This window comes from Candoia aspera, chromosome 6 (assembly GCF_035149785.1).
Source record: "Candoia aspera isolate rCanAsp1 chromosome 6, rCanAsp1.hap2, whole genome shotgun sequence".
Taxonomy (NCBI): domain Eukaryota; kingdom Metazoa; phylum Chordata; class Lepidosauria; order Squamata; family Boidae; genus Candoia; species Candoia aspera.
In genome coordinates this window covers 97,226,522-97,248,965 of record NC_086158.1, presented here as the reverse complement: position 1 = coordinate 97,248,965, position 22,444 = coordinate 97,226,522, and the positions used below count along the sequence as shown (strand labels likewise).

Genomic DNA, 22,444 nt, shown 5'->3' with positions numbered 1-22,444 from the left:
GGGCTGCATTTCACCTGCCGTTCCGAAGCCCTTTGTTCCCACCAATGGCTAAACACTTAGGAAGATAAAATGGATATAGCAGATGGCACGAAAGCAGTGGCTGGCTTTCTAATATCTCTGATCTGTCCCTCTCCAGCAATTTGATGATGACTTTGAGGTTTCTCAGCTCTATGACTGCAATTGGATTGTGGTGAACTGCTCAACGCCAGCCAGTTATTTCCATGTCCTCCGAAGGCAGATCTTGCTGCCATTCAGGAAACCTGTAAGTCGTTAAATGATCGTGCTTTTCTTTTATTCGTTGCCTGTAAATTATAGACTGCAAGGTATTGGAAGACCAGACTTATATCCCAGAAATGACCTAAACAGTAGAAATGATGAGAAAATTGTTTAGGGCCCACCTGGAAGTTATTTTTCTGCCCATTTTGGATATTTATATTTATACTTGGATTTGGATTTGGGCTGGTCCAACTTTTGCAGCTGATCCAGACTATAACGAATGGTAGGTGGTCCCAAGGGATGAAAAACTGCATGACTGGATTCTTAGAGATACTGTTCTGTTATAGTAAGACAACTTGCCTCAGCTGGCATTTTCTGATGCAATTCTGATGTATTGCGGTTTCCACATACTTTGGTGGAAGCTGCTTGGAAACTTTCTTAAAGACTTGAATTATTTCATTTTTTGCAGTGACTGATTGCTGTGGCTTTGATTTATGAAATGTGGTTGGGGGGGTTAGCTATCTTAAAAAACAATTGAGCGGGCTGCATTGCAGAACTTCATTTAAGGGCAGGGCCCAGTTTCAGTCAACTTGATTAGTAGAGAGACATTTTCAGTAGGGTGTTTCCGTTATGGCCCATCTTTACTGAGGATTTGGTTGTAAACAATTCAGCATTTTATTCAATGTGTGCAAGACTTTGTTTGAATATACTGGCAAATATACTCACATTTTAATGATTTTACAGCTAATTATCTTCACACCTAAGTCATTGCTGAGACATCCTGAAGCAAAATCCAGCTTTGATGAAATGGTGCCAGGTAAATTTGCTTGTTTTGGAAACATTTTGTTTGCCCCCTCCCTTCTTGTGACTTCCTCATCTTCTTAAAGGTAAAGGTAAAGGTTTCCCTTGACGTAAAGTCCAGTCGTGTCCGACTCTAGGGGGCGGTGCTCATCTCCGTTTCAAAGCCTTGGAGCCGGCGTTGTCCATAGGACACTTCCGGGTCATGTGGCCAGCATGACTCACGGAACGCCGTTACCTTCCCGCCGAAGCGGTACCAATTAATCTACTCACATTTGCATGTTTTCAAACTGCTTGGTGTGCAGGAGCTGGGACGAGCAACGGGAGCTCACCCCGCCGCGCGGTTTCGAATTGCCGACCTTCCGATCGACAGCTCAGCGGTTTAACCCGCAGCGCCACCGCGTCCCTTCCTCATCTTCTTACATTGCATTAATTTACATTGCAGAATTTCCCTGGGTGACACGGGAGACAGCCAGAACTCCTTGCTGTTCAGGGTTTCAGGCTGACCCTGAAGGGTTTCCTGTCTGTCCCCCGGCTATAATCCTGCGCCTCCACAGCCACTGATTTCCACTTGAGAGCCAGGAGACAAAAATAGCAACTCACTGAGATGCCTGAAGATAGGACTCGGATTTGTGGAAGTTTCTGGGAGAGATTATTGCTGGAGTCCTGTCTGCACTAACTGGGGAGTCAGTCTCCCTCAATGTGTGTGACTTAGCTTCTGAGTAGACCGTCCTATCCTGCCAAGATCCATTAGCCAAGAGGGAAATCCTGTTCCTTCTCTGAATAACTCTTTGACGGTGTTCCAGCTTTTAAAAAAAATATTTATTTATTCGTCATGGTTATTTGCTGCCCATCTCGCCAAAGCGACTCTGGGTGGTTTACAATCAAAATAACAAGAGATTAAAATACCATAAAAACAAGTTCATCATAAAAATATATATGTAAATATAAAATATAAAACCCAAGATGGAGAAACAAACAGTCTCAATAAAATTCCTCAGGGCCGCATCAAGGTGCCAACCACCCCCATGACTGACTATCTCCCCTCCCACGCCAAGCGAGGTGGCAGAGCCAGGTCTTCACCCCCTTCCGGAAGGCCGGGAGACGGGGTGCCTGCCTCACCTCCGGGGGTAATGTGTTCCACAGGGCGGGGGCCACAGCAGAGAAGGCCCCTTCCTGGGCCCCGCCAATTGACAATCTCTCATGGACGGGGTCCGTAACATGCCCTCTCCGCCTGACCAGGTGGGACGGGTCAATGTGATTATGTTGGCTTTGGGGCTATTGAAGAAAACAGGGCTCCTGTTTGCATGTGTGTTTAATCTTATGCACACAGATACCCAGATGGTGGGCTGGTAAATCTGCTGCACCTGAAAGGAGAAAATCATGATCAGCCCTTTTGGCTTTCTTGGGGACCTGGAATTCCAGGTTGCAGCAATGGGTTAAACAGGATTCCCTTGCTCTGTTAGAGGGCTATGCAGGGCTTCGGAAAGAGTTCGGAGAAGGTATGTTGGAATATGCAGGGCCATTTAAAGCGGCAGTGACTTTTCCAGGGAAGGTGTGGTAGGTGCGAAGGGCAACCCCCCTCCCCCACTGTGAAAAAATTGAGCTATTTTAAAGGAGTTGAGACAGGTGAGGTGCGATGTTCCTGCTCCCATGCCCTGCGGGCACCTTATCCAATCTATTTCCTATGCACTGCACCAGCCCTCTGTATGAGTTTATGAGGTTGTGGTTCTGTGCTTGTCAAATCTAACAGCTGTTTTCCATACGTCCAACTACAGTGTTGCCCTTTCATAACATGAGATAATTCGTTCTGAATTTCTGAATTAATGTATGAGCAACATACAATACCAACAAAGGAATAAAAGATTGCACGCCCCAGCAACCAGCTTATCCAATAAAAACTGGAGTTAAAAGAGCAATTCTAAACAGCACTGGAAAATATTTTAAATGCTTTAAAAGATGTGAGATGGGCGCTGGCCCTGGGAACAAATTCCAACTTGAGATGCAGCCAAAGAGAAGACCCCAATTCCTGTTACCACAACCTTTCTCCCACTAACATAAAGATACGGAGAAAGGGACCAGTTAAAAAATGAGGTTATTTGGAGCTTTAAAGTGTAGAAACAGCTGTTTGAAGTATCTTTGGAAATAGCCTGGGAACAAATCCAGATAACTTTAGATATTTACTAATCCAGTTCAGCCCTCTGGCCAAGCAGTGGGATTGGACTAGATCAACATTTTTCAAACTTGGCAATTTTAAGATGTGTGGACTTCAGCTCCCAAACTTGGCAATTTTAAGATGTGTGGACTTCAGCTCCCAGAATTCTCCAGCCATGAAAAACACTGGACTAGAAGGCACATAAATATGGGCAGTGATCTCTCCAGGGAGCAGGTAAAATGGACTCCTGGGGATCTGGACAAGCAGAATCTAGCTTCATCTCCATACTAGCCTGATCCTTTGGGAAGGGCACAGTTTCCTGCAGAATGGTTCCCCCCCAATCCATTCCCCAGAACATCCCTGCAGATAATACAGAAGTTTCATGTATGTGGAGTCAGAAGAATGAGGGATACTATTGACCACTCTAACCTTTTTCTTGACCAAATCCATCTTTCAGGGGCGTTAATAGCCAAGCATGTTTTTTTGTTCCTAGGAACCAAGTTCAAGCGTGTGATTGCAGAAGAAGGAGTTGCAGCTGAGTCTCCTGAGGATGTGAATCGGGTGATTTTCTGTACTGGGAAGGTGTATTATGATCTTATTAAAGAAAGGAAAAACCAAGATCTGGAAAAAGCAGTGGCTATAACCAGAGTGGAGCAGGTAAAACAAATGCCTTAGAAGCTGTAGAACACGTGTTTGAAAAACAATTCTACGTTTATGTAGTAATCAGTTCCAAGCTTTGACCCCTTGTTGCGTCAGAATCCATTCCCCCCCCTCCCCAGTAAGAAAGCAGGCAAAAAGAATAGCGGTGTTCTGTATTGAAACAAGACCTGTTCAGACCTGTTCTGATTTGGTGACCAGGATTTAAGGTTGTGATAGTGGATGTCAAGATTAAAATCCTACTGGTTGGAATCTAGTTTACTGTGAAAATTACAAATCCATCTTTCTTCCATAAAATGTTAATAATATTATCGATCGTTTGCTTCATTATTGTGATACTACTTGTCACTGTGATGTTTTACTCCATTTCTTTCATTTGCAAGTTAAAAAGCCTAGTGTACTGTATATCATGTGCATTTGAGTGAGAATGTCTTTCTCTGCTTTCTTGTGGCTTCATGATATTAGCAAGTAGTGCACGACATAACAAAATAACTTGTGAAAACGTCTGAAGGTTCTCACAATTACCTGAACGTATTGCATGCTATAGATTTTTTAAATTAATTGAGATGGGCTTTTGACTTGAGGTCATGGGGAACCCTTCTTGGTTTAAAGACAATAGTTAAAATTCTTCTGGCAAATGTACCATGCCCTCTTCCTCTTAGAACACCAAGACCTGAAATTGCTTAATTTTGATTATGGAATTTCATAATAGTGAATTTTGAGAAGTATGTACTAGATGAAAGTAGCTACAAACATTTGCATTGAGATAAAATGCAAAACCAGCAAGAAAAGCCTGTACTTTAAATATGTAAGAGTAGCAAAACTACTACCTGTACCTCCACTTAGTACCACATTAATCTGCTACTGTGTGTGTGAAAAAAGTATTATTTCTCCTTGGATCAAGATACACAATCATTTCCTAACTCATTATTTGGAGTGCAGGGAGCCTTCTTCAAAAGAGATTGTACATCTGACTGGCAGTTGTTGAAAGAGGAATCAGTTCCGATCCATTTGTGCTTTCTATCTGTGCCTTCATAAATCTCTTTCTGCTGCATTTCTCCTCCAAGCTACAAAGTTTTAAAACAAAAACCTTTACCAACGTTCATATTTTAATTTGCATTTTCATGCATGTTCTCACACTTACCATCCTAAAAGATGGAAGTTTTGAAGGATATGAAGAATAACTGCATTCTAGTCCTCACATCTCTGTAAGAAGTGCAGACTGTTTGGTTCGCTTTGATACATGGATCAAATAAAACCTTTGCCCGTCCCTGTTGATGTGCATGGGATACGCAATGGTGATTAAGGTATGTGACTGCAGAACGTTAAATCTTTATATTTCAGAGGGTTTTTTTAATACTTTTTTCTAGATCTCACCATTTCCTTTTGATTTGCTAAAAGAAGAAATTGAGAAGTATGCAAAAGCTGAGCTTGTTTGGTGTCAAGAAGAGCACAAGAACATAGGCTATTATGACTATGTTAAACCTCGTTTCCGGACCATTGTGAACCATACTCGACCTATATGGTAACCATGTTTGCACGGAGGGACATTATTACCTGAAATCCATTTAGCGCCAGGCAGTAGGAAATTGCGGGGTGTAGAGCATGTTCAGCCAGTAAGTTGCAGTTCTTCTATAAGCTTCCTCGTGGGAGGATCAGCAGACTCCTGCAGAATCTAAATATCCAGACTTAAACCACATGGGTGAATCTGCTTGGAGCACCAATCTACAGTAGAGATATGAAAGCGTTTTGGAAAACGGAAGGAGTGGTGAGGAAATTTGTGTGGAAGACTGCCTGCTTCACTGTTGTTCATATAGCTGGATAAAAGTTGGTTGGACTACTGGTTGCCCATGTAAGATGTGGACGCTGTAGCAGATACGTCTATTTAGATGCCAGTTATCTCCTGTATAATCAGCCATTCAGTGGAAATAATAGTGTTAGTAGGTATTATTACATCTACATCTACTTCAGATATATCCCTAATTTATATCATCTTTCCTCTTGTATCCGAAGGTATGTTGGTCGTGAACCAGCTGCTGCTCCAGCGACAGGCAACAAGAACACTCATCTTGTGTCACTCCGAAGATTTCTGGACACCGCCTTCAACCTGGAGGCATTTGAAGGAAAGACATTTTGATCTTAATTCTGTGTTCCATTTCTCCATTACCTAGAATTTATGTATTTATGGAAGGAAGGCCAAGACCATAAAAAGGAAATAAAAGTTAGTTGAGGGTTTGAGTTTTTCAGGCAGGGAGGGAGTCGGTTCTTTCAAAAGGTTATCAAACTAGCCTCTCCTGTATGCTGCAAGTGTTAGAGGTAACTTCTGATTCTGTTAATTTGGTTTTAAGAATTACAGCACTGCTACCTCTTAGTGAAGAGACAGTGTAACCAAGTCTTGTGCTTTAAGTCTGGGAACATTTGAGTTAGACTGGATCAGTATTTGACAGCATTTTTTTTAGCGATCTCCCCTTCTTTGTTAACTTCCTGTATGTATAAATGATATATAGAATTTAGCCAAAATTCTGACTTGCCTTCTGTTTAGGTACCCAGATTAATTCTTAGGGTTGCACTGAGAGGAATGCCATGCCTTGACTGTCTTGGTCAACAGAATCAACAAATTTTGCAAGCAAAAAAGATGCAGAGATAAGATGGGTATATTGAAAACATAATTTTGGAGTAACTCTGACTTACCGTGTTGATACTTCTTCATCTTGCAACCTAGCTTGTAATTTTCAGTAAGACGTCTCAAAAAGCTGCCCAATATTATGTTGCCCGGGATATTGTAAAATGTAACTGTAGTAGTTGTAAGAATAATAAAATATAATGCATCAGAAATATTCCACCAGAATTTGATTGTGTGCCATCAAGTCGGTGTTGACTCTTAGTGATTACATGCGGGTCTGTCCCCAGCGTGGCCCTTCAGGTGTTCCAGCAGTTGATGCATGCCTTTGTATGCTGCAGTTTCACATTTGCTCAGGATTAGAATGACTGTCGTATAGAAAGCTGAGATGTGGCAAAACCTTTGGAGTTTTTCTTTTCTTTTTTAAAGAATTTCAAAGGGGATGACTGCAGTTTAAATAATAATGAGTCTATATATTTCGCAAGGAAGGTCATCTCAGTGGAACTTGAAATATTTTCGGTCTTCTTCACAGTAATAAATGCTCTTGTAGCTGGGAACAGGGCAAGATTAACATAGACATAACACTTTGAAAGCATGGCTTTCCGTTTTTGTTGTTTGTGGATCATACCCTTCTGCTTTAAAAAATAAATGCATCCAGGAAATGAAAAAAATGAAAAAAATGTAAGGTCTGTTTTATTTTTAGCTTTATGACAGCTTCTTCTCTATGGACTGATACTAGTATCCTGCTCACAAAAATACTAACCTCCATCGTCATCGTCATCGTCCCATCTTCTCTTATCGTTTGGTTTGAAGCCTTCTCAGTTCAGTCCTGTGAAAATCGCTGGGCAACTGGGGAATGTCTTTTGAGCCAGCTTCTTTTTATCTGTTCCGCCAGTGTGAGTGCACTGAATAAACTAGCTTTCCCAGATGATTTCTGATCCTCACTACTGCTGCCTGCAGGGCCATCAGACCGTTTGAAAGAAAACCAGCTAATTAGGGGAAAGCATCACTTGTCTGATTTTTATTTTTAAAAAGTTGATATTTCTTCGTAGTTCACGTGATACTCAGCATTTTGAAGGAGAAATAATGACATTTTTCAGGTGTCGACTCAAAATCTCTTAAGCGGTATCCCAAATGTCACCTTTCTAGGCAGTGCAGAAGCCCGTCAGTCTCCTTCCCATAATCACGCACAGACGTTTTTGCCCATCCAGACAGGCACACAAATTAATCATGGTTATATTCTGTGCATAAATGGATTTATGGTCCAGTCCTCTGTGTGGTTTGTTGGTCTTTCCTCTAAAATGGCCTTGAAGCTGTGTCTCCTGCCAAGTTGGTGGCTGAGCTACAGAGGAAATTCTGGGGGAGGGAAGGACCAGGCAGGTTTCTCCAGCGGTGGTTCCCTGTGCAGTAAATGGCAGTCTCTTGGGCCTGGGTGAAATTTCCACTGAGGAAAGTCAAACGCTGCACTGGACTAGAGTATCTTAAGACTCCTCTTTTGAGAGAGAGAGACCGATGACTGATAGCCTCCTACCTAGCGGCATGGGAATTTGCTGGGCATTTAAAATACTTGGTGACCCCATTCCTGCATACAGGAAAGGAAAATCTTGTTCATAGGCTGTGCTAATTACTAACAAGCATTCCTTAATAGAATTGTGCAGGATATGACTATGTTGTCATTAATACAAAGCACGCCATACTGTGTTGGCTAAGTCCTACTAGTAACGCAAGACATCTGTGTGAAATTCATTGCCACAGCGAATGACAGGTTGTGGTAGGAGATGAAACAAGTAATTTTATTGTCATATTCAGGAGAGACAATTACGTTCACAACTAAACATTATAAGCATCCCCTCAGGTAGTGAAATAGGGTTACCATAGTTTTAGAGAGATATGAGAAAGTGGTGACGTACAGTCCCCCAATTACTTAAAATAGGGAGCAGCATGCAATACTTTACTCTGTGTAGCAGGACTGCAGTAGAAAGACGGTTCTCATGAAGCTGCAACATACATAAAGGCTTTGATCATGTGGCCACAGCTGCCATCTTGACTTTTTTGAACCCCCCCCCCGACGTGATGATTCAAGAAGTTGAGGAACTCTTCAAAAGATAAAGATGAGCAAAACAAAGGACAGAAAGGCTCTAAACAGTTAGATATAAAACTTCTCTGATATGTAGAAGCGATTAGTGAATTGGAGAACATCCTGGTTTGGCATCAGGATAGGAAAGGAACTTTTTTCAAAAACAAAACAAAACAACTTCAGTAGGCTTTTAACACCGCCTCTCTGGCTTCCTGGCAAAGCGGATCCAACTTTCCATCCCCTCCTGAGGGAAAGAGAGCAAAATGAGTCCTAATTAATAGAACATCGGTGGATCTTGATCTGTTGCATTTCTTAGCAATGAGTATGTGGAGTGTATGGCTGAGATACTGAATGTCCATGCTGGATGCCGTTGGCACTTACCAAAATCTAAATCATTAATGTTGCACTGAAAGACGGTCTCCCCATTCACAATCAGCTGCACATCGTTCCAGTCTGGAATGTCTTCGAGGATTATTTGATGCCCATCTGCTTTTAACAAAGCTGCAGAAAAGTTCAGCAGGCAGGAAACAAGAGTTCATTTCTGACGCTGTTGACATCCAGGATGAGATAACACATGAAGAGCATCACAAGATTAACCCCCCCCCACCACCACCACCACAGGATCTCATTGGAGCATTATAGCCCATTTTCTGCACCCTGTGCCAACTCTCTTTTAAGTCTCCCCCTCCCTGTTTAAGTTTATTTGCCTTTTCTAAGCGTAAGAGACCCAACGAAGGATTTCTTCATCAGAGGTTTATGCTGACCCTCAGAAAATCCTTGTTGCTTCCCATCTGACTTGGAGAAAAGAAAGTCTCCTTGTGATTTCTCCCATGCCAAGGTAAACGGGGTTTAAACTATGTCTGTTTCTCCCTTTCATGGTTGATACATTGCAGCAAGAGGTGGTTTGTGTGCCTACTTGTCTTTTTTTCCCCCTGCCTAGTCAAATAATTTTAAAAAATGGGTTCATGCAACAAAGACAAAACCAAACAAAGCACATTTTTTAAAAGCAGGGACCTCAAGTTTCTCCTCTTGGAATGGACTTTTGCTCAGACATTGTCAGGAGTCAGCCTGACTTTCTGTCCTCAGCCTTCCATCAATTTAAAGGACTATTAATTTTTTACTCCGCTGGATTTCTGCACCTCTAGCAGTTGGGCAAGATACTGAATCTATCAGGAGATAAAAAAGTTGCCCACACAATGCAAATAATAAATTGCAGGATATGGTAATTTGCCTTTTAATTTTTGAGTGTGAGCATACAATCTTTGCTCTTTTGGACCTGTTGAGAAATGCAGACAAAATGTTTTTTTTCTTCTTAGAACTTCACAGTTGTAGGAACTCTGTCTGCTGGCGTGGTTCCACTTCATGGCTGAATCAGTTGAGCATCTCTCTACAAGCCAGCTGTGACCTCCCTCTGCCCCCTAGTTCTGATGCTGAATTTTAATTTAGCTTCTTGATGAATTACAGGAAGTTTCACCAGCAAGAAGTCCAGTTAATTAGGCTCTTGAAGTTTGGGCAAATGTTTTGCTAGTCTGGAAGAGATGTCGTCAGTGGCTTCTTAGTGCTTTCTGGAGAGGCTTAATGGGATTGTGCAATTAGCAAAATGCAAAAGGTAAGCTACAGGGGGGTGTCTTCCTCCTGTGCTGCCACATCGCCCATTCTTGTAACATTTTTCTATTCGGCTTCCCCCCAAATTAAAATAAAAATATAATGGACAGTCTAGCAAGTGCCAACAGAGATTTTTCCTTTGATGACCACAAGGTCAAATTATAACTGAAGTTGTATATTTATTTATTTATTTGATTTTTATCCCTCCTTTATTATTTTTATAAATAAGGCGGTGAGCATGCCTAATACTCCTTCCTCCTCCTATTTTCCCCCACAACAACAACCTTTTGAGGTGAGTTGGGCTGAGAGACAGCGACTGGCCCAGGGTCACCCAGCCGGCTTTCATGCCTAAGGCGGGACTAGAACTCTCGGTCTCCTGGTTTCTAAGCCAACACCTTAACCACTAGATCCTTAAAAGAGGACATTAGATGGTACAAATCTCCATCAAATCTGAGTCTGGGCCAGACCTGTAACCTGAGAAAGCATCTCAGACTTGACCTTTCCTAGTTCTCATGAAGATAACAGTAATATTAGCATTTATAACTCTGGTTTCCTAGTCTGATCTACCTTGAAGGGCTGATACCCTTCCATTTCCAGTTGGAAGTTGGATATTTGTTTTTATGTATTTTCTATCTCACCGTTATTATTTTTTATAAATAACTCAAGGTGGGGAACATACCTAACACTCCTTCCTCCTCCTCTTTTCCCCACAACAACAACCCTGGGAGGTGGGTTGGGCTGAGAGAGAGCGACTGGCCCAAGGTCACCCAGCCAGCTTTCAGGCCTCAGGCGGGACCAGAACTCACGGCCTCCTGGTTTCTAGCCTGTTGCCTTAACCACTAGGCCAAACTGACTCTCACAATCTAATGCTATGATTAGGATTTGTGAACAATCTATTAGGGCTTCTGTGTGAACTAAGGACCAGCAGCACGGCAGTTGTCAAAATCTTTTAAAAGGAGGAATTGATGTACTGGATATGCCTTAATTCAAACTGTGTGTGTTTTACTGTAAACTGTGCAGAGAGTTCCAGTTAGTGGGTGGTTTAAAACAATTTTTTAAAAATAAATTAAAAAAATAAATAAGGGCCAGAGCAGGTGTGATGTTAATTGGACAGCACCAGTGGATGTTTCTTTTTGGATGCCAGTAACAATTTTATATTTTTTAATAAAAGTATATTAAAAGTTTTTAAATGTGCATTTTACCTGAATTTATGCAGTTAGAATTAACTTGAATTTACGCCAGAAAATCCTTGAAAAACAAAGCCTGAACTTTAATGCACCTTTCCAATAAGTTCACCATTGGTGTTAATTCATTAGGGAAAGTTCTCTTCCATGATTTCTTTAATCAGGAAATTCTCAGTTCTCCATTGCTCATTAGATCTGCTTGAAAGTGTGACTTGTTCAGAGGTGCTGTCCGAATTGCTTCAAAATCCTTTGGATGATTCTTTTCTTGGCTTCCATAAAATACCGACTTTATGCACTGGGATTGTAGTTTAACTCAAGGTTCCTCAACCTTGGCAACTTTCAGATGTGTGGACTTCAACTCCCAGAATTCCCCAGCCAGCGGCTGGGGAATTCTGGGAATTGAAGTCCACACATCTGAAAGTTGCCAAGGTTGAGGAACCCTGGTTTAACTGCTTTGGGTTCCTTTGCACTTTCAAAAGCAAGCTAGAATATATTCAAGGATAGGAGTGGGGTAGTAAATTACTTTCTGTCCCCTGTAGCTTGGATACTTATCCTAAATGAATCAATCCCTTGGACTCAACTTGTGACGAATGAGGGAGTTTTTCTCAGCTGATTGTACTGCCTCAGGGTGGGATGTCCCTGGTAGATTGAATGGACAGAGCTACCATCTGGGGAGGGAGGCTGAAGTACGTATGTGAAAGAACAACTGGAACAGTTACGTACCATGGAATATAGGTCCCTTGGGAGAATCTTAGGTGGTATTCCTGTTCTGTCTTCACTTCTGTCTTACGGGCATGTTTATATATAAATCAGGTATTACAAAAAATCCATAAAATTCTCCAGTGTTCTCTAAGAAAGCCAAATCTTGGCTTTAGTCTCCAAAGCAAAGAAGATCAATGTCTGTAAGATCTCTGGAGCTGGTCTTCATCAGGTCTCTCATTATATTATGGTACATTTCTGTATAAATTATATCACTTTGCACCTATCTATCTATCTATCTATCTATCTATCTATCTATCTAATTTCTATCACTGCCCATCTCTCCCAAAAAGGGGACTCTGTATATGTCTCTATATGTCTGTATATGTCTGATGTATATGTCTACATCTAGACATATACATTAGAACATGTACCCTTTATGCTACTGCATAGGATCTGGTTCGCTCTCCTGGTCTCTGTTGGCAATTCTGTCCCTAAAAATTCCCTTAAGAGCAGGGATGCATGAATACACAGCCAGCTATCAACAGTGACCCTTGGACTGTCTGCCAATTAAGTTTTCTGTTATTACTAAAGGCCTAATTAGATAATACAGTGGGAGCTGTAATTGCATTTCCCATTTCCTTTGCAGGATAAATGAAGCTGTGTTCGGAAGTAATTGTTAGGGTCGCAGAATACAGTAAGGGCTACACAAATTCTGAGTGCCCTATAAACGAAGAGGAAAGAAATAGAGCAGAGTTGAACCTGTTCTCCTGTACCAGCTTCTCCATCCACTCCATTCCACTTCCCAGATGTTATTGGTTCCATGGGAGAAAAACTAAACAGATACAAATCTCATAAAAACTGTGATTTTTATAAGAAAAGGTATGGCTTTTTCTCATAAGTGAAGAAACTGGTGGCAAGTTTTGGCTTTGGCTTTGGCTTTGAGTGGTTACCATGTAAAAAAGCAAACAAGATCCACAGTCATCAACACAACTGCTGGTTTGTTTTCAATGTGCGTCAGTAAGAAGCAGGTAGAAGGTCAAGTCTTCTTTGAGTCAAGTCAAAAGTGGCTTTTATTTATTTACTAATCAAATTTTTATGGCTGCCCATCTCACCAAAAGTGACTCTGGGCAGCATGCAACAATCGAGTAAAACAACAAATATATATCAAAAATTGTTTTAAAAGTAAAAAAAAATTAAAATTAAAATACTATTGTGTCCGTGTAGCTCCCTTGGCAACAACATGGAAGCGTTTTTCTCTTCTCTATTAACTTCTTCTGGGAGTTTTTTCCCCTGATTTCCCAGTCTCACCTGCAGTGTGAGCATTTCCTGGTACTCTCGTTCCTGTGTTCTAACTGGATTTGACCCCGCTTAGCTTTCTGAGATCAGCCAAGGCTGAAATGGGTTGTATTAAAAGAACTGTTGTTAAAATGAACTTCTCTCCTGTGATCCCACAGGGCTACCGTTTTCCTGGCTAGCAGCATTTTTTAGACTAAACACACTCACCTAGGACTAACTCTCACTGAACTCAGTAATAGGACCCACTTGAACCCATGCTTTTTTGTTATTTTCACTTAGGATGCCCAACACATTGTTCTTCACAAGTGTCTTGTGGGCGATCCAAATATATATTTCCATATCTTTGCTCAGACAACAACTGCCTTCTGTTCCGTATTAAAAGCATTCAAATAGGCACACCAGAAATGACATGAGGGGCTCAGATGGCTTTTAATTCAGAAAAAAATGACTTCCTTCTTCTCCCAGACAGCAAAAGTATGGTGAGCTATTCTGAACTGTTCATCTTCTTACCAACAGAACAGAGAGCAGAAGATGGTATAATGTTCCCCCCCCAAAATAAGGGAAAACGTCAACAACAATTGTAACAACAACAGAACCCCTACCACGGTTGTTTTCCATCAGAAGAGGAAAGAATTCTGTACATATTCCTTTCTTAATTTATTCTTTTTAATACTTTGTTCAGCTTAGGGGGAAGAATTTCTCTCAACAGGCAAGGTTTTGATGGCAAAGCAACCAAGCAAAGGAATAGAACCCCTTTAACAGTAATTTTAGAATGGATTTTCATCCAGTCATTACAAACAGGGATTGACGTGAATAACCAATGCTGGAATAGTGTGGCAGCCAAGAAGTCCACCTAGGAATTAATCCATAAACTAACCATTTACAGAGGTCTATTGAAAGGGCGGATTTGTTTGTTGGATGATTCATCCAGCCCGGGCTGGGCAACGTGTGAAATGTGCAGCTCAGCCTCCTCAGCTTCTGAAGGACCACAGGAGGCCATCTGTGGAGGGACAGGGCTGAAAACGGTCAGCCCATTTTTGTTCTTTTGGGGGGGGGGAGGGGGATGAAGGATGGAGTTCCAAAATACCCCAAACCTCACAAGTGGGTAAAAATTATGCAGCTCAAATCCAGCTGTTTTGCTAAATTTCAGCAGTTGAGCTCAAGTGATGATGCGGGTGGGGGCGGTCACGACCTGCCTGTGCCATCCACCAAGACAGCTGCCATTCAGGTTGGGTGAATGGCCTCCATAACTCTTCCCTCCAGGCCCTGACCCCTGATTCCACTTCTCCCAACAAGGAGCCCACGGGGGTCACGCACCTTGCAAGCCCTCCAGGCGAAAGGTCCTGTGTTCCACCACCCCACAGCTTCGATAGGGCCCATATCTGAGGGTCACCAGGGCATTCTTTGGCATTGCTGGGCCGGCTGTCAGGAGACTCCTGAGGAATGAGGAGGCAAGCTGAGGGTGGGGCTAAAACACTTCCTTCTTTGCTGCCTTGGGATCGCTTGTGTCCTTGACATCACCCGCAGTAGCCATGGCAAAGCTTCTTGTTTCCTTAGGGATGCAGTGTCACAAAGGAAAAATGTTGGCATTCAATTCTGTGGAGCTTAATTTAAAGAGAGAGAGAGAGGGAGAGAGAGAGAAGTGGTGGGGGAAGGAGGGAAAGAAAGCGAAGTACAGAACTTCCAAACTTGCAAATTAGTGACATTTTGATGACTTGGTGAAGGAGTGTAAGCTTTTGTCATGCGCTCAAACTAAAGATGTTTCCCTAACACCGTGGGCACTGAAAACACCTCAGTTGGATTCAGAATGCATTCATCTGGCTTTTAGGGTCTGGGGTGAATCCAGCCATTCTGTTCTCTGAACTATAGCTCAGCGTTCTAGTGAACCAAAAGAAGGTGGAAACTTCTCCGTGAAGATTAATAGGACTGAGTTGAATCTACAAATTTCATCTGGGGATCTTTTTGTTCCTCTTCAAATACAAGAGGATGTCTCTCTCTCTTAAGGCATGTGTTAATATTGGCTGCCAAGAGTGATAGGATTAGGCAACCGTCCTGCGGTTGGGGCCCCCATTCTCTCCCCACCAGCTACAGGATCACAGCTGACATCACAGGAAGAGGTGAGGCAGGGGGGCATTTTCTTTGGCAATCTACTCCAGGATTTTGAGCAGGACATCTGGAAGTAAATAACTTGTGTCTTCTAACCGCCCCCCCCCCCAGTGGCCCCAAATCAAAGATGAAATTTGGTGGCAAAATGACCAGATTTGAAGGGATCGACAGAGGCTTTTAAGGGTGAAAAGGGAAGTGCTGGTCTTGCACTCTTATTTTTGGGGAGAGGGGACCCAACTCCTAAACACTTGGTCATTTGGTTGTTAAACTCTGGCAATGTAATACAGTAGACTCTCGTTAACCAGAACTCAAGCAACTGGCAAAAAAAATCTGTATCTCTCTGCTGTCATCTAGTGGGCATTAGGGTTTAATAGTAGCTCTCAAGCAACCAGAAACTACATTTATCTGGTATCTACCAATCCCCATGGGTGCCAGTTGATAGTCTACTGCATTAGCCTATGGGAGGCACGAATTAGGGGCTTGGGGTGCTAGTGTGCAGGTCAGGGATTGCCACCCTTGCTGGCAGTGATTTATTTATTTATTGATTGATTATATGTCATCAAGTCTGATGTTGACCCTTAGCAACCACATCAAAAGATTTTTTTCCAGGAGGATCTGTCTCCAGCCTGGTCCTTTAGGTCTTGAGACAGTGCTTGAATCGGCGAGGCTGAAGCATGCGCTGCTTGACTCAGAATAAAACCCACAACCGTTTTCTTCATTTTGCTTTTTATTCACTACTGATTAGCAATCAACATATTCTAAATTCATAGTATCTGTGCATGATATGCAGTTAGCCTCAAGACTGACTATGGGAATGATTTTACACCAGGAACGTAAAATCTGTACCTCGTCCTAACCAAAGAGGCTATACAAATACACATTAGATTTGCCATACATCAATACTATGTTATAAAAATAAAATATTACTAAAATATTGACTTTAAATATAATACAGCTCACAGCATAAAAAGCTGGGATATATTGTCACCTTGCTGTTGCATCAGTAACTCCATTAGCTCATCTGAATACCGCTCTCATATCTGGCCTGCAAAAATCCATGTAGCCATAAGATGATGGTAAAAAGACACAGGAAAAACAACTCTTTTCTTTCACCTAAAGGCCATCTGGGTTTTTTCAGCCCAGATACTCACTTGAAAAAAAATATTTAAGCAAGAGGTCTCTCTCATAAATCCTGATCTACAGACACAACTACCCACAATTTTACATATGTATTGGATCAAACCAAATGAGAGATTAACTCAAGAATGCAGTTAACTTGTCTAATTTTTCCAGCATAAATGGTAGCTTTGGGGTGTAGAAGCAGGATTGCAATGCATGGGGAAAAAAAACTCTTTCCCACACACATAGCAATAAAAATCCTCCACCTCGAGGAGAAAAAAATCAGAAAACTCACAGACTTCAATAAAGTGCTTGGTTTGTGTGTGCGCAATATATATTGCATAAATATGTAAAAGTTCTTACAAATAAAATAATGCCACTGTTAAAAATCAAGAATGGTAAATTTTACTGACGGTTTTGATGCTTCCAATCAAACCTACCAAGACACCCATCTTGGGCTTTGCTGGTGCACCCATCAAAGCTCCTTCAGTCGACCATTGCTTTTGTGTCTTGTCCTTCTGCAAGGAGCTTAGGGCAAAATTCATGGGCGCTCCCACAGGAAACAATTCAGTGGGCGTAATGACTAGTCCAAAGTCACTCCCTGAATTGGATGGGTGAGTACTGATGGTTAACTGGAATTGCTTATTCTGCTGCTGTTCTTCTGTCTACACTGTGTCACCACCACCTGGTAGGAGAGGGAGGGAAAACTTGATAATTAGCTTTCTTTTGGAGTCATACCTGCAGCTCTTTTAAGTTGCAAAGATCCGATTTTCCTTTGCTTGGAACTTACAGCGCAGAAAAAGTAAGGTAGGACCACATAGAAGGACCTCTAATCCTCAATAAATGTGATATTTCTAACTTCATCATCTCCAACAAAACCTCAGAGCACATATCCTGAAGGTCCATAGCCAAATACTTGTTTACATTTTCCATTAAATTTGCATAGATACCCATGATATATATTTTTCTAAGTTGCAAAATAAAATTGCATTCTATTGCTTCAATACAGCTCATTTTAATTGACATGATAATGTACCAATGATTCCCTGAAATAAAACACACACAACACAAAACATGAACATAAGAAAATACAGCGTATCACATACAGTAACAGGGTAGGTTGATAGCAGGATGCCCAGAATACAAATTGGGTGGGTTTTGTTTAACAATATATGGGCATGCATTTTGTCCAACTTAACAGACATTCCACAGAGACATTGCTTTATCCAGTATATGGGACTGAAACAGGACTTGGGTCAATACCTTAAAATATCCCTGAATCTGACGTTCTCTGTGACACCCAGTTTTAACATGAAGTCATGCTTGTTTCTGGAATCAAAGTCCAGAGCATTTCTGTGCTGCTTCATTTAGTTCTAGGAATTAACTTGAGTCATTGATAAAGCTTCTAGAAAAGAAGAAGGCATTATATTATACAGGACAAGATGCCTTTCATTGAATCTTTTTACTGCATTAGCCATTTCATTGTTGTTGTTTATTCATTTAGTCGCTTCCGACTCTTCGTGACTTCATGGACCAGCCCACGCCAGAACTTCCTGTCGGTCGTCAACACCCCCAGCTCCCCCAGGGACGAGTCCATCACCTCTAGAATATCATCCATCCACCTTACCCTTGGTCGGCCCCTCTTCCTTTTGCCTTCCACTCTCCCTAGCATCAGCACCTTCTCCAGGGTTTCCTGTCTTCTCATGATGTGGCCAAAGTATTTCAGTTTTGCCTTTAATATCATTGCCTCAAGTGAGCAGTCTGGCTTTATTTCCTGGAGGATGGACTGGTTTGAACTTCTTGCAGTCCAAGGCACTCTCAGAATTTTCCTCCAACACCACAGTTCAAAAGCATCTATCTTCCTTCTCTCAGCCTTCCTTATGGTCCAGCTCTCGCAGCCATATGTTACTACGGGGAACACCATTGCTTTAACTATGCGGACCTTTGTTGTCAATGTGATGTCTCTGCTTTTAACTAGCCATTTCATGCAAACCAGGTATTAGATCACCTGTTTCTCAGAAGAGAAAAAATTCTAGATAGATATGCATAATGATGGAGAGAAGAAAGGAACAGCCATCCAGCACAAAATATAGTTTATATGTTGAGAGATACAGCCAAGAGGACATAGGACTTATGCCACCCTTTTCCAACCTGGCATTTTTCAGGTGTGTTGAGATAGCTTCGGACAGACCCTACCTCAAATTCTTCATCTCCAGGCACTACATCTTAAGAAGGATTCAGAGAAAGTGGAATAGGTTTTGAAAGGAGCAACAAGAACAAGAAAGGGACTGAACATAGTCCTATGAAGAGAGATGGAAGAAGCTGGGCATCTCTAATCTTGAGAAGACTAAGAGATGAGATGGTGGTCCTCTTGAAAGACTTGAAGAGGAGAGACAAGACTTGCTCTGCATCATTCCAGAGTGCAAGACTATTGAGTAAAGTTATTGGAAGGCAGATTCTGATTGAATGTTTGGGGAAAATAACCCTAACAGTAAAACAGCTTGACAGTGGAACCAGTGACCCAACAAGGGTGATGCTGGGTTCCTTTTAGGATGGGATGTGTTCAAATGGAGGCTGGACAGCCATCTGTGTGTTTTAATTTGAGACTGGGCTAAGGTTGGATTCCGCTTCCAATCTATGAATCTCTGACTCCATCATTCTATGACTGCAGCTCCAAAAGCTAGGAATTTGAGGAGTGGTGAGTTGGGGAGTCTGCCTTACAAAAAGCCAGGACATTAAGGTAACTATTTCAGTGCAGTCCACATTAACAGGCTGTATCACCCAGGAGTATCAGAAAGGCATCTCCCCCAGTCCTTGCTGGAGATGCCAAGTATTGAATTACTGTACAGTCATACCTTGCATGCAAAGGAGGCCTTCTACCTCCATTAAGCTCTGATCTTCCCAAGAAATACCCATTGTCATGGCACACAAAATCCCCACTGGACCAGCAGAAGCTTCTTACGCTGTCTCACAGGCCATTCCTGGAACAGCCACATGGTCATTCTTGGATCTCTTGCATTAGCTGGAATCAGACCCACAATCCTTAGAGGGCTAGATAAGGTTTTGACATCTTTTTCTTGTGTCCCCCCACTGTGCACTGATGATGTTTCCTATCCTGGTAATGAAGTATCTGCAAGAAAACAAGCTCAAAGAACACCAAGAACTCAACAGTTCAGCCCTGAGTTACATATATTCTTTGCTATTAACATATTTTTCTAATAAAACAATTAAAGCATGCATCATTTATCACAATGCACCCTGAAGAGAATATGAAACAGATGCAATATCAGATGCAGAGTTAAGCATTTGAGCTAGTATTTGTTCAGGGCATTGGGAACGGCCCTGAAGGACATAAGGAAGAGCTACTACTAAGACAATGGTCAGATAAGAGGGGTTTGACCCCAGGCCAAGAAAATGACCTGAGAAAACATCTTAGACAAGCCCCTCCCTAGTTCACATGAAGATAAAGTGAGGGAGGGGGGAAGCGCATTCAGACTTGCAAGATTTTGTTACTAAAGCTGTTACAGTGAAGGTAGTCCTGACCTATATGTCCTTGGTTTCTCAGTCTGATCTACCTTTTAGACTGGCAGTAATTAGTTAATTAATATTTTGATTGAGTGATTGATTGATTCAAAATGGTTGGTAGAAATTTAAGAGGAGAAAAATGCCTTCCAATCTTCACTGGCTTGTAACCCAATCTTCTTCAGAAGATTTTATTGCCCTCTGGTGAAAGATAATTCCTGTAATAGCTTCTTGGAAATATGTGATGGATCTTCATCATCATCCATGGTGTTCTTTGGCTTCTCTTGAGACAAAGCACCCCATGGAGCAAATGTTCAAGGGGAAAAAAGAGGGCAAAGTCATTCCAGACCATTGGTGGTAGACATGTCTGCTTAGGCCTTATCAACGTTTTTTTTTTTAATCTGTTCAATCGTGTCCAGTTCTTGGAGGCTGCCTGGACAAGTCCCTGCGGTTTTCTTGGCAAGGTTTTTCAGAAGAGGTTTGCCATTGCATCCTTCTGAGGGCTGAGGGTGTGTGACTGGCCCAAGGTCCCCCAGCTGGCCTTGGGCCTAAGGCGGGACTAGAACTCACGGCCTCCTGGTTTCTAGCCTGGTGTTTTCACCACTACACCAAACTGGCTCTCATATCAAAATAACCTCTATCAAAATTGGGGGTCACATATACATCCTTAAAAGGATTGGTAAGCATCTCTTTCTGAGAGTCTTGACCTGGAAACAGGGATATATAATTATAATATAATTTCTTAGGTCTTACTGTTTTTTTTTAATTGTTTGAATTGGCTAGGTCACTGTTGCTCTTTGTATCCTGCTTTGGGTCCTTCAGGACTGAAGCAGTTTATACATCCCATAAATAAATAAATAAATGAATAAATCATAGAGAGTTGGAACACTTGCAAATGGGATATATTGCACATTAACCGCAGTTATTTCTAAAACACTAGTGTTCACCGGTTATTTCAAATTACACACTGGGATGAATTGCATGTAATTTCATTCTTTGGGTCAATCATTATTCACACATTTGCTCTGTGCTGCACTGAAATGTCAGCTTTCTAGATAATTTAAGCTCCTGTCTTGATAAATATTGATAGGAATACTCGCTAAAGAAAAATAAAGTTCTCTTGCCTCTAATAAATAGCTGGCATTTCTACAGAAACATCACTCTACTTTAAGAACTGTTTGCAAAGAGGAGGAAGGAAAAGCCTATGACACACATGGAATTAGAGTTTGGTAGCAGGATGACATCCTTCCACTTTAGCCTGGATGCTTGTCGAGGTCAAGCTGGATCTGCTACAGAGCTCCTTCAGGTCCATTAGACTTTCACTTATGGCTTTGGCGAATTTGCTGGAAGAGGTCTCTGGACAGTTTTTGAAGCTTGAAATGCAGAATAAGATATACTCTGACTGTGGATTGTAGCAAGCCCCATAGCCTTGAGGAATCACCGGCCCGTAGCAGCAGAACATTTCCATTGTGGTTGGGACCTAATTTCAAGAACAAGAAAATGGGGCTAAGTTAAAGATGGCTGGGTTGAGTCATGGCCTCCACAGATGTAGGGCTCTAGAGATGCAGCAACAAAGAGGTGGCCTTGGGATTGTCAGTTTGACTGAAAGAAGAGGAAAATGGCTAAATGCATTCAGGATCATCATCCTAAATTCATTGAAATTATTTTTAAATATCAAAGATATTTAAAACTATCTTTGTCAACTCATAAAGGCTGTGAAGAAAGTCTCTTTAGCCCTAAGTTGTCCCCTAAAATAATTGAAATGTGGACTTCCATAGCTCACATTTTGATTTGATTTGATTTGATTTGATTTGATTTGATTTGATTTGATTTGATTTCATTTCATTTCATTTCATTTCATTTCATTTCTGTCATGTCATGTCATGTCATGTCATGTCATTTCACAGAACCAAAGAATTATAGAGCGGGAAGTCACCCTAAAAGTCACCTGGTCTAATTCCTGCTCAGAGAAGAACCCACTCGAGCAGCATGCTGGCTGGGGAATTCTGGGAGTTGGAAGTCCACACATCTTAAAGTTGCCAAGTTTGAAAAGCACTGCACTAGAGCATCTTTCAGACGACTGTTCAGCCTCTGTTTGAAGACCTCTAGTGAGGACAAGTTTCGTTTCACTTCATTTCTCAACTGAGTGTTCATTTGTATACACTGAAGATATTATCTCAACATGAAGTTGATGATATTCAGCCCTACTGAAATGAGGATTAAGGTTGTGACCAACTGAATCATTGTTACTGCCAACAAAAGCAACAGCCACAAAAACATGCCATTATTTGAAAACAGTAATTAGTGGTGTTTGGTTTACAGCATATTAAATAGCTGAAATGAAGGCTAACACAGGGCTTGACTAGTTCACTAGGATTAGTGTTTTT

General features: G+C 41.6%; 3 protein-coding genes across 3 annotated transcripts in view; 1 reads left to right on the top strand and 2 right to left on the bottom strand.

The window, feature by feature from the left end:
* OGDHL (oxoglutarate dehydrogenase L) overlaps positions 1-7,120 on the top strand; it is a 57,397-nt gene extending 50,277 nt beyond the window's left edge. Inside the window, exons 19-23 of the mRNA XM_063307727.1 lie at positions 137-262; positions 961-1,033; positions 3,663-3,826; positions 5,197-5,351; positions 5,840-7,120. Coding sequence (XP_063163797.1) covers positions 137-262; positions 961-1,033; positions 3,663-3,826; positions 5,197-5,351; positions 5,840-5,963 — 642 coding nt within the window. The 3' untranslated portion in view covers positions 5,964-7,120. The remainder of the gene's footprint in view (positions 1-136; positions 263-960; positions 1,034-3,662; positions 3,827-5,196; positions 5,352-5,839) is intronic.
* Positions 7,121-8,702: 1,582 nt separating this feature from the next.
* Positions 8,703-14,721, bottom strand: C6H10orf53 (chromosome 6 C10orf53 homolog). The gene is made up of 3 exons (XM_063306282.1): positions 14,628-14,721; positions 8,905-9,024; positions 8,703-8,767 (listed from the first exon to the last, which is right to left on the bottom strand). Exons 1-3 carry the CDS (start codon positions 14,719-14,721, stop codon positions 8,703-8,705), a joined length of 279 nt encoding a protein of 92 aa, XP_063162352.1.
* Positions 14,722-21,276: 6,555 nt separating this feature from the next.
* Positions 21,277-22,444, bottom strand: part of CHAT (choline O-acetyltransferase) — a 33,254-nt gene continuing 32,086 nt past the window's right edge. The window contains exon 14 of the mRNA XM_063307851.1: positions 21,277-21,537. Coding sequence (XP_063163921.1) covers positions 21,277-21,537 — 261 coding nt within the window. The remainder of the gene's footprint in view (positions 21,538-22,444) is intronic.

Excerpts from the sequence above, each read along its gene's own strand:
- C6H10orf53 (XM_063306282.1), bottom strand. The coding sequence starts at position 14,721 with ATGCCAAAGAATGCCCTGGTGACCCTCAGATATGGGCCCTATCGAAGC. Across the intron at positions 9,025-14,627 it reads TCGCCTGGAGGGCTTGCAAG|CTTTGTTAAAAGCAGATGGG; the intron begins GTGCGTGACCCC and ends ACTTTTCTGCAG. Across the intron at positions 8,768-8,904 it reads CATTAATGATTTAGATTTTG|GAGGGGATGGAAAGTTGGAT; the intron begins GTAAGTGCCAAC and ends TCTTTCCCTCAG.